At 39.3% G+C, this 11853-nt stretch overlaps 1 protein-coding gene across 1 annotated transcript; it reads left to right on the top strand.

Moving 5' to 3' along the window:
• Positions 1 to 42: 42 nt before the first annotated feature.
• Positions 43 to 11196, top strand: p4ha3 (prolyl 4-hydroxylase, alpha polypeptide III; the record flags this gene model as incomplete). The annotated part of the gene is given in 11 exon segments (XM_035679542.1): positions 43 to 266; positions 2878 to 3027; positions 3108 to 3159; positions 3328 to 3488; positions 4454 to 4630; positions 7502 to 7566; positions 7691 to 7850; positions 7947 to 8009; positions 8504 to 8572; positions 9324 to 9420; positions 9970 to 11196. Coding segments are annotated over 11 exon segments (1289 nt in total), but the record flags the coding sequence as incomplete, so codon positions are not given.
• Between the last annotated feature and the right edge of the window lie 657 nt (positions 11197 to 11853).

Below are 11853 nucleotides of genomic sequence, written 5' to 3'. Positions count from 1 at the left end.
CACACACACACACACTTCACCTTTTGGCCCTCTGCTGTCCAGCCCTCAGGTCCAGTTACGAGGAGAAAGAGGCAGATCTGCCCAAACTGGAAGACCTCCAGGGGGCCGCTAAGGGGCTGATGAGGCTGCAGGACGTGTATGCTCTTCAAGTTGCGAGCCTCGTAAGGGGTCGTTTCCAGAGAGTCACTAATGGCAAGCCCATTGATATATACCTGCCTACAGTGTCTGTCCCTTTGTCTGGTGATGACTGCTTTCTGGTTGGAAAGGTATAATCAAGTGTTTCCCTTTATTGCTTCCTCCCATTGTTTTTCCTCTTTATTTCCTTTGGTGGAAGAAGTAGTGTGTACTTGTGTGAAGTCTAAAACAATCTAAAAATGCTCCATTACACGTAGAAGTCCTGCATTCATAATCCAAGATTGAGGGGTTGCAAGAGGTTTGATGGGAAAGGAAAGTAAAAAAAATAATCTTGTGAAACAAGAGTTTTATCTTTTTGGGCCTCAAACATTTTTTTAAATAAAACCATCTGGGAAGTTTAAAGGAGAAATGTCTCTGTGGTGGAACTGCTAACAACTGACATCTGAAACATGAAGTGGAGATCCCAACATGCTTTTATGGTGAGGGTTCACAAGCCAAAAAAGGTTGGGAACCCCAGGTTTACTAATAACTACAGTTTGTAAAGTAAATTTCCCTGTAAAATGTGTAAGTAGATGACTAGAGTAACATTAAATGGAAGTAGTGAAGTACAAATACTTCAAAATGTTACAGTTCTTGTACTTGTACGTATTTTTCACCTGTATTTCCTAACACCAAGAAAACATGTTGAGAGCGTGTTGAAAGTCAGAAAATCTGTCATCCTTCATGGTCACTTTTCTGAATGAAATGGAGAGATATTTAAAGAATATATGTGGAAGATATTGATGTGAAAATGCCCTTCCCTAATTAACATCCGATTCCAAAGGTCTGCAAAATAGTTTTATCCCAAACCTGTCAGTCATTGTGTGTTTGGAATCCAGACAGTCAGCCTGGAAAAAAGTGGAATTCTTCCCATTGCGTGCCTGGGAATCTGTTTCATGTGAAGATAAATAAGTATGAAAGGAAAAAAAAGGTTTCCCCACAATGAATTCCACTGTTTATGTACAGTGGTGATGTGTAAGGGCAGGGCACTGTGTGGGAGAATCGTCTTGTATGGAAAAGACATTATCTCACGCAGCAGAAGCGTTAGGAGCGAAGGGCAGAGCTTGCCTTCACTTGTAGTCAGGCTGAGATCATCTGAGGCAGTCTGTAAACAGAGATGCTTGGTGTTGTCAGTAAAAGACCTGCGTGCACGTGCTTTTATATGGCTGTTAAACTGGTCCTCAAAACCAGGGTTTGTAAGGAGGAAGTTTGTACCATGTCTATTTCATTTGAAGGGTTTTTACAGCTTACCTTCCCTCAGGAAATACTGAGATCTGCCTGATATTTTCTATTTTTAAGAATTTATTGCTTCTTTAAAGACTAACTCCCAAATTATGGGGTGTAATGTTGTGAACTGGGTATAAAACCAGTGATTGGGTTGATACATGAGTCGGTGTGTGTGATTAGTTGAGTTTGTGGGGTTAAACGGTACACTGGAATTTTTGTTTGTGTGTGGTCTGGAGGAGTTGTGGATATAATCTGTGATGGGAGGAGCCACATGTCACCCTGTTTCTGTGTGGGTGCTGTCAGGCCTGTAGTCAGCACCTACTTAATCAAGTCAAGTCAGCTACAAAAGGGGTTTGAGACCAGGTAAAGAGAGAGACTGCAGCCAGTGTTCGTGACTTTCTTAGTGTAAAAATAATGCTCAAGGTGTTCTTTGATCAACAGACGTGGTGTAGTTCAATCCATAATGTACTTGCTTGAGAAATCAGACAGGTGTAATCTGTTAAATTTACAAGCTGCAGAGAACATGTATGACAATAAGCCAGGCAGAGAAAGTATTACTTTGTTTTTGGTTTTTTTATCCAATGAGATTAAAACTGCAAGATTTAGTCAATTGATCAACAAGTACATCAGAAAATGAATAGACTATTTTGATAATCAAATCGATTCAGTAATTTGTTTTAAACCAAATATTTCTAAATATTTCCTGGTTCCAGCTTTTCAAATGTGAGGATATGCTGCTTTTCTTCATCTTATATGATATTAAATATAATGTCTATAAAGAAATATGTAATTTGAAGATATTACTTTGGGCTCTGGTAAAGCATTTTTAAACAGATTACTCAAATAACCAATTAATCAATAATGAAATCATGAGTTGCAGCCCTGGATGAGACCAAGTCAAGGTGAAAATGGGCAGAAAACATTAAGTCAATTAATGCTTCTGTCATTAGAACTTTAATTTAATCAGGTAATCTCATTAGGATCAAGACCAAGAAATAAAAACACAGCCAGTCACACACAAAAAGCATCAAAAATAATCACTTGTTAAAAGGGTACAAAATCCAAAAGTTAAATTTCGTCTGCTTTATTTCACATCACACTTCTGCATTCCTCCTGCCTGCCATCACTGGGTAATGCCATATTTTCGGAATTAAATTCAAAGGCAGCCTAAAGCTGGCACGCTTGGGTGACAACATCATGCCAGCTGAATGACGTGATAGAATTGGCTGAAGAAACTGGTCTGATTCTGGCGGGCTCACAGCTAACCAGTTAACTGGATGTGGATTCTTAGCTAAAATCAGTTCATCTCCCTAAAACTGATCCAAATCTGGCAACCATGCATGTATATGAACCAGAGCCAGCTGACATTTGGTTCTTCAGTCTAGTGCCAGAAGACAGCTGAGTGTGTCAACACTCCGCGTTCAGAATGATTCTCAGTAGTAATTAAAAAAGTAACAAGGGTTTTATTTTACACAGGTGGCCTACGAGCAGGAAGACTACTACCACTCCGTGCAGTGGTTAGAGGAGTCTGTGCGTCTCTTCAGGGGAACAGGAGGCGAGTGGAGCCCAGAGAATGAGGGGACTTTGGAGGATGCTCTCGACCATCTGGCCTTCTCTCACTTTAAAGTACAAAGAAGAACACTTAAGTGCACATTTGTAAGATGATTGGTGGATTGCACTGCCCTAAATTCCTCTCATTGTTTCAGACAGGAAACATCTCTTATGCTCTCAGTCTATCTCAGGAGTTACTGCATCATGGTAATTCTTTCCATTTAACTTCTCCCTTCCCCTTAATCCTGTCTGTTGTGCGTAAACAGTTCTTTGAAAACCGTCTTTATTTCTGTGAACAGCATGACCTGCCTCTCTAAACTGAAGCCTGTAATGCCCTATAATGTATGACTACTCTGTTTACGCATTTCTTTTCAGATCCAATGAATGGAAGAGTTTTGCAGAATGTTGAGAAATACGAGAAGCTGCTGGTTACGAGTCCCAAATCACTCAGGGGCGATGGGCTGAGGAGACCCACCTCTAATTATTTAAGAACCAGGGACACTTACGAGAGACTCTGCCAGACCCAAGGCTCTCAGGTATTTATCACATTTAATAATTCTTAACACATACAGTGTGTTAGGAAAATATCTGAAAGGGATCAGGGATAATTTAGGACAAGAACCAGAATATTCTTAATTGTATAATACTAACCAAATGTGCCATGGAGCTTTGTTTTTTCAACAGCACATCTATCCCTTCAGGGACATAACAATAGATCCAGTTTGTTCAAATGATGTTGATCTGTAATGGTACATTTGGGTATATGTTAAAAAAAATATACAGTGCATTATGTCATTCCTCTGAATGTGTAATGTTATAGGGCACAACTTGTGTATAAAAGAGGTAGAAAATGTAGAAAGTGGCTTCAAGAAAATCATTATTTTCCTGTGTGTTATTATTCCAGCTCTGTTTTTAGTATTTATTTTATATAAATCACATTTGGATGTTAAGTCTTAGGCACAGTGGTGCTATGCTAACATGTTGATGTTTAGCAAGCATAATGTTTATTATGTCATTGACCACCTTAGTTTAGTGTGTTTGCGTGCTAATATTTGCTAATTAGCACCAAAGTAAAGTTTTGCAGATATTTGGTAATGACAAATTAAACCTCGTGGTGACGCTAGAGTAAAAGGCTGATGATCACCAAAATCAGTAGGCTTCATCCTCTGGGGACAATGAATGTCTGTACAAAAACTCATTAGCAATCAATCCAGTAGTTGTTATATTGAGATATTTAAGGATGAACCATAGTGGACAGAACACCAATGCCATTCTTAAACCCCATAGCTAGCATTGCTAAAAGTATTTAAAATAAAAAATAATATAAAATCATTTCAACAGCTCCAAGTAGTTTGTCACAGATTTGTCTTTGTTCTCAAGTTTCAACCTTTATTAAGAGTGTAGTTGGAGTTTTCCTTCCCAAAAAAGTGTAATTGTTTGCGGATGAAAAACAATTCTTGTTTTGATATTTTTAATGGACCTCGGCTGTTTCTCCTAGCAGCCAATGCATTTTAAAAACCCCAGACTATTCTGCGACTACTTCACCAATGGGGACCCTGGACTGCTGCTGCTGCCGGTAAGACGTGAAGTGTTAAGCCTGCAGCCGTATGTTGTCCTGTACCACAACTTCATCACGGACACAGAGGCTGAGGACATCAAGGGGCTCGCCCAATCAGGAGTAAGTGCCAGCAGTGTGAAATTTCTCTCATCACATGTGGGTAAAAAACAAAACCAAACAACACGTGTCACCAATATGTCAGCTTTTTAGGAATTTTAAAAAATTAGCCATGTTCTTACAATCATCCATTTTTAGTTTATCCAATTAGATCCTTGTAGTTCTGTAATCTCTGTTTTGTCGAGTGTTCTCAACAAACGGAGGAGCTGTGCTATTTCCTCCACATGAGACTCACAAAAAGCGAAGCTGCAAAGTTTTTTCTTGGCAACCACAAGAGTTCAAGAGAGTCTGCTGAAGATTGTTGAAGTTAACGAATAGAAGAACCATGGTAGAAAACAAAACATTTTTGTATTGCAATGTGAGCACCTTATACCATAGTCTCGCATTGAAGAATCAGGGCTTTTTGTAAACAGATTTCTCCTACAATTAAACAATACCAGGGATATTGTTTGTTTAATTAAGACATATTGTGTCCTTATGGCTTTCTGCCAAGACATTGCCCTCTGTTGATATTGGCTATCACTATTATTTCAGGATGTTTCCAGGCACAGTTTAATTTTCTTCAGGCCACCTGGACAGATGCTGAGATGTTAGTTTTCCATTTCTCTGAAATTAAAAGTGTAATGAAATTGGCACCCTTTCAGCAGGACTATAAAATTTTACATTACACTTGTAGTGCAATCTCGAATAAAGATATTTACTGTGGCCTCTGTCCTAAAGAGGACTTCCCTGTGTGAGTCCATCTTATATAGACTGCCTTCAGTATAGACACACACTACAGTAGTGTAAATGTCCAATGGTACAAGTTGCATAGGCAGTGATTCATATAATAATACTCATAAGGTGTCACACTTTATGATACTGGTCATCCACTACAGCTTAATCACTCTCATTATTATTAATGTTTTCTTGCCTTCTGACTCTAAGCATCCTGTAACATAACTGCGTGTTTATCTGCATTGGTTCTGTTTGTCTCAACTTCATCACGGAGGGTTTGTGCTCTTTGGAGGCAATACAGTATTTAATTGTTAAAAAAGTTGTGAACAAAGCTTTTATCTTTGTCTCTAAATACATTTACTCAAGTTGAGGTACTTTTACTTGAATAATTCTATTTTATGCCACTTTTATTTCTCCTCCACTACTGGGAAGTATTATACAAAACATTTTAGTTGCACTTTGCAGGTTAAAACTTTATATACAAAATATTATCAGCCTCTAACATATGTGAATTGTTATAGACTAAACTGCCAGTATATAACGTAGTGCAAATTAGCTCCAACTCAACCAGCTACGACAGTAAAATACTGCTTACAAATGAATGCATTCATAATAATAATCCAATAATCATATAATAGTAACATGTATGATAGTGTTAGTCTCTGAATTGGGCCATTTTGCATAATAAGAACATTTTCTCATTATTAAAACATTAGTTAATACAGTTTGATGGTTATAGTTTGTCATTGCAATGAGTGCATCGTAAAGGAAAATTAGTTTGAAATCAAGGGGCAACATTGTGCTACAAGGACTGAAATTTGTTTTTGTATTAAGAGTAAAGGTGCCTATATATAGAATATTCTTTCCTAAATATGCATATATTACTCTGCTCTGCTGTGGGGCTGCTGGGGTCTAAGCCAACCGTGTACCTTTCCGACTGCAACGATCCTGGAAAGACCTTATGGAGGGAGAGTTGGTCTGCTTCCAAACATTTAGCAAGGCTTAAAGGAATGAGGGATACATTACTATGAAAACTTGGCTAAGCCCCTCAAACTATCCAAATTACCCTGCTGGGCTCCAATGGTAAATATTCAGTCTACTATCATCGAGCTTCAGTATCTATCTGAAAGCAACTGATGTTTCTGTTCATTAAATGGAAAGCTACAGTGCACTGTCCTCACAATTCTCTGACTCAGTTATTTTAGGGAATATTTGGTGGGCTAACTCAATTGGTGCCCTATAGTTTCTGTGAGGTTTTGGCATTGTTCAATGAGTTTTCCATCCTCTGCTCAGATGGAAACCCCTGTATTTATTTCGTCATTATGTCAGCTTGTGGTTTATTAAAAACAGGCCGGGGGTATGGCATTAGTCTGAAGCAGAGTGCACGGTTTACACGCTGGATCCCAGAGCCTTATTGGAAGGAGCCAGTATGTACAGTAGCAGTTGTTCAGAGTTAACCGATCGGTCATTGTGTTGGTTTCCTGGTGATGAATTGTGTGAAATAATAATTTTCTTTTAGTTTTTATTAACAGTTTCCTTCTTTAGAAACTGCTTTGTGTGAGCACTGAATGTGTTGAATGAAGTAATGTCCCTTGTGGAATTCATCAGTAGTCTGATCTGCAAAATTAATCAGAAATGTTGCGTGACCGGTTTTCTACGTAAAACACTGTGCCAGTTTGTGCACCCACTGCAAATTGGAAAACGTGTATGAAATAAGCAGAATGCAGTGTGTGTTTCCAAATAAATCACAGAGGCTCAGTTTTAAGAAGTGCAGTGCAGCAAAACATCTGGACTTCCCCAGACTTCCTTCCAGACTCAGACTCTGAGGTGATGGATCTTCAAACTGATACTGATAGAGGAAGTAAGGTATCTTAACTCTAAAAAAAAAGGCTCCCGTGCACATTTTTGCCTAATTTGTGGTCAGAATAATAAGATAAGAAGTTGAAGAAAGGAAGAATAATGGAAGTTTGTCCTCACAGCAGCTTTTGAAATTGTATTCTTGCCACTTTTTGAATTCACATTTGTGGTTTTGTCTTATGTGAGTGTGGTTTCATGCTATTACTCACATTTTGTCAGTGCTTTGCAGCTGGACATCAAAGCTTGGCTGCTGTAACAATCATAAACATAAAATTGCTGTTTTCTGTCTTTGCTGTTAAGTTGAGAAGATCTGTGGTGGCAACTGGAGAGAAACAAGCAACAGCTGAGTACCGCATCAGCAAGAGGTACAAATTACTTAACCACACTTTGTTTATAACAATCTGTTTATCATCAATTATTTAATTCAAACTAGTTCTTGGAGCAGGCTGGACCATTGCTGCAGTGCAATCAGTATTTCTTATTTTCTAGTGCATGGCTGAAGGGCTCAGCGCAGTCCACTGTTGGAAAGCTGGACCAGAAGATCTCCAGACTCACTGGTCTAAATGTGAAGCATCCATATGGCGAGTACCTCCAGGTGGTGAATTATGGGATTGGTGGCCATTATGAGCCTCACTTTGACCATGCTACGGTAGGTTGATTGTTTGATTTGTTTAAGTAGCTCATTATATGTCTTTGCATGTTGTCTGTGCTTACATTAATAATGATAAATCAACTTGTTTTGCAGTCACCTACAAGTCCTGTGTTCAAGCTGAAAACTGGGAATCGAGTGGCAACCTTTATGATATATGTGAGTGAAGTCTTACTCCAACCATCCTATGACCCTGTATGACCCAGATAGCAAACAGAGGTTTCTGGGCAGGTTCCTGTTCCTGCTTTTCCAAAGCTTTAATTAAAAACACAGAGGTCAGTCCTCTGCCATGAGTGCAGCAAGACTTTGGAACAACCTGCCTCACAAACTCTGACTAGATCTGACCTCACTACCTAAATTATACTTTTATAGATGTTCTGTCATCCAATGAGCTTAAACCAAACTCTTATTTTGTGTCCCTGACCTCCGTTATACAGCCTACTCCTGCATTTCTGCCTTTGAATTTCTGTTAATTCATTTATGTTTTGTAACTTATCATTAAGAACTCATTGTGGAAAGTTGGGTATAATTGGATAGTGATTAAAAAAAGAATGGCCTTTTTGCAAAGGGTTTGCAAAGAAGACAGAGTGGCTTTTCATAACATGAGCATGTAAACACAAGACACAACTCTGAAGGAATGTCCTTTTCCACAGCTGAGCTCTGTCGAGGCAGGTGGGTCCACAGCCTTCATCTACGCCAACTTCAGTGTTCCTGTCGTGGAGGTAAACACTCACAATGAGCTAAAAAGCTGCTTCTTTCATCTTCGTGTCATTTTTGACTCAAGATAGATTATTTTCTCCTCACTCGCATTCTCTGATGCAGCTGTCAAAATGCTGAAAGGTCAGATCGTAGCAACAACAGCTGTGAGATTCTTTGCCACAATACTGCTATTGTAGAGTGGAGCCTCAGCGAAGGTTGAAGCTGATTATTCGGTTGATAAATAAGCTTCAGTGAGAAATTTACCAGGCCATTAACCTTACACCTTTCATTTTATTGAGTTCTCACCTGGCTCTTTATAATGGAAGTTATTCAGTGGATAGAACTGAACATAAAACCCCATAAAATTGACCAATAAAATCCTGTAACTGCAGGAGCTCCTTTACATTAAAGCTGAACTAGTCGATCAATAGAAAAGTAAAAGTAGTAGTTAACTATTGTGATAATCGATTTGTATTTTAGCGCAATTTAAATTTTATATGAAAATTTAAAATGACAAATAAACCTTAGTTATAGCTTAATGGAGATACTTTTCTGCATCTTATAGTAAACTGAGTTTCTTTTGGACTGTTGGACAAAACAAACCCAAAAGATTTGATGAAATCACCTTGGATGGGCATTTTTTACTACTTACTGACATTTTATATACCAAACGATAATTCGATTAATCAAGAAAATAACTGACTAATCAATAGTTAGTTACTTAGTTTAGACGAAACTTAGTGAAAGTGATTTATGTTGTTTTTCACCTCACAGAAAGCTGCTATCTTCTGGTGGAATCTCCACAGAAACGGTCAAGGAGACGTAGACACGCTGCATGCAGGCTGTCCTGTGCTTATTGGGGACAAATGGGGTAAGAGTCAGTAGATTCAGTATGATGTGATGTTGCTGTCAATAGGAGCCAACTGTGACGTGAATGTGGAAAATAGCAAGTAACAGCAATTTATCAGACTCCTTGTTCTTTTTTAAAACAGATTAGGAGGTTTTTTTTAGGATTATCGTGGTCTGTTTGTTGTTTGTGTTCAGCTCATCTGTTATAGAGAAGCTAATGTACAAAAGGCAGGCCACATGTGTGCTGCATTATGCATTTAGAGATGTTACAGAGTGCAGTTGAGACACTGAGTGTTCATCTTGGAAGCTTAACATCTGCTGCTGGTTGGCCCAAAACATCGAACTCCCAGCGCTGAACCATGTGCTAGGGACCCAGTTAAACTAACAGAAGGATATTAATCATAATAAAGCAGCTGCAGAAGCTTTAGGTGTCTGTGTTGTTTCTAGGAACCATATATTATCAGAAATTAATGTTATGACTCTAAACAATTATCCAAAGCTTTAAAAGGCACGGGAACGTTATGCTTCATTTTATTCAGATATTAAAACATAGTCTTTCTGTATATTCCAGTGGCAAACAAATGGATCCATGAGCATGGCCAAGAGTTCCAGCATCGCTGCAGCCTGAATCCTGAAGAGTGAGCCAGCCTCTACAATTGAGAGGCACACTTGCAGGCGGAGAGAAGGAGGGAGCCAGAAAAGTGAGCACACAGGCAGGGGAGGTGAGAGCCTGCATCTGTGATTGGAGCCCCGGGCCCCAGGGAGCCTGAAGTGTACAGTGCTGCAGTGGACATGGATAGCACAAGAGGCGGGGTAGAAGAGGAGTGGGGCAGCTGGCAATCAGCCCCCAGAGGCCAAATGCTCTCTTGCTCCTGCTGGCCAGTTCCTGCAGATGGAGAGAGGCCTCTGCTTCATACACTGTGCTGGTTTCAGTTAACTGTACAAGGCTGTTTGCCTCCTGCTTGCTTAAAAACTGACATTTTATGCAGCCCTTCGCCTACACTGGGCCCACTCTAGGGTCTGTCATTGCAAATCAACACAGCTGAACTCTGTAGAGAGTCTCAGAACTTTATTTTCAATGTGTACATGCAGAAGTTTAGCCTGCATGGCTGAATGAGAGTGACGTGTATAAAATGATGCACGTGGCATCTAGAATTCTTTTATTTAATGTAATGTTGCAACCAGAAATACATTTTGTTTTTTGGATTTTAATACACAAGTGGATTTAAATGTGTTAATGGTTGCATGAAGTGCTGGAACATACAGAGCATATGACATACAGAGTGGGAAAAAGAATTTCAAGGTGCTCCTTACATGTTTCCACATTTGGTTAATACATTACATTACCATGTACCATCAGTTCAGGTTTTAGTTGAAGTTCTTCTATAATGTGTCATATCAGCCCTCCAGGACTCCAGTTCAGCCTGGTGGTATGAGTCACAAGAACCAGTCATTGGGAGTATGTCTGTTTATTCCCAGCTGACTGAGTGATGTGGTCATCGCTGCCTGTGGGAGACTCGTTCAGTTTGGTTTGATGTAACTGTTTAATGGAACAGATGAACCAGATCTTTCAGCCTCTTATTGAACGTCAGAGTAAGTAATTGTGTTCTGTATGCCAAGCAATTGGAATCCTGTCTGCTCTAGACTTCATGTCTGAACTCACATAACTAAAGCCATCTGCATACCACTCAGATATCTCAGATATCTGTGTCTAAGTAGGCCATAACCCATCTAAAAACATTGAGGTGGGACTAAGGAGACTCTGTATTTTGGGGGCATCCTGCTAATTGAATCGAAGGCGAGTGAAAAATAACAGGGGGGACAGAGAAATACTGACTCTTGCTGGCCCCACAGTGATATAACATTTGGCCTTCTAGGCTCGCCACAGTGTTCACAAACAGACACGCTCTCCAGGCACACACTGACACGCAGGAATCATAAGAAATGGCCATATACTGGAAGCATGTTGTACATTCCTGAGTGCACACTAAACAGCAGGATGTGATTAATTTCCCTTTGAGGTGATGGAATGGACAACATTTCTAAAGCTTTCTAATCTGTTTCATTGCAAGTAAGATTCATACCATTAAAAACGCAGTTACATTTAGACTCATAACATTGTCTAAGTGTCTAAACCACAAGTTTATTTTATATAATAATAAATATTGGCAATAAGATGTTTGCAACTACTCATATTTATAGAAACACATATTGTAGCTACTAGACTTGAACTTGGGTGAGGCTTAGGGTGCTTTTTTACACAAATCAGAAACATAAAGAAATCCACTAAATCAGAGAGATTTAAAGTTATGTTTTCACAGGTCCATCTTAGAACCGGAAAATTTCCCAGAATTCAAAGGGCTCTGTTCTGCACTCTTCCTATACAACCCTGAGCGGCCCTCACTGTTACTATGATCATCACAACAAACATGGCTGCAAAGGGACTTGTTGCTAT

The sequence above is a fragment of the Morone saxatilis genome, unplaced genomic scaffold, assembly GCF_004916995.1.
Source record: "Morone saxatilis isolate NCDOM2014 unplaced genomic scaffold, NCSU_SB_2.0 Contig8, whole genome shotgun sequence".
Lineage (NCBI taxonomy): Eukaryota > Metazoa > Chordata > Actinopteri > Moronidae > Morone > Morone saxatilis.
This window is presented reverse-complemented; position numbering and strand designations above follow the sequence as displayed.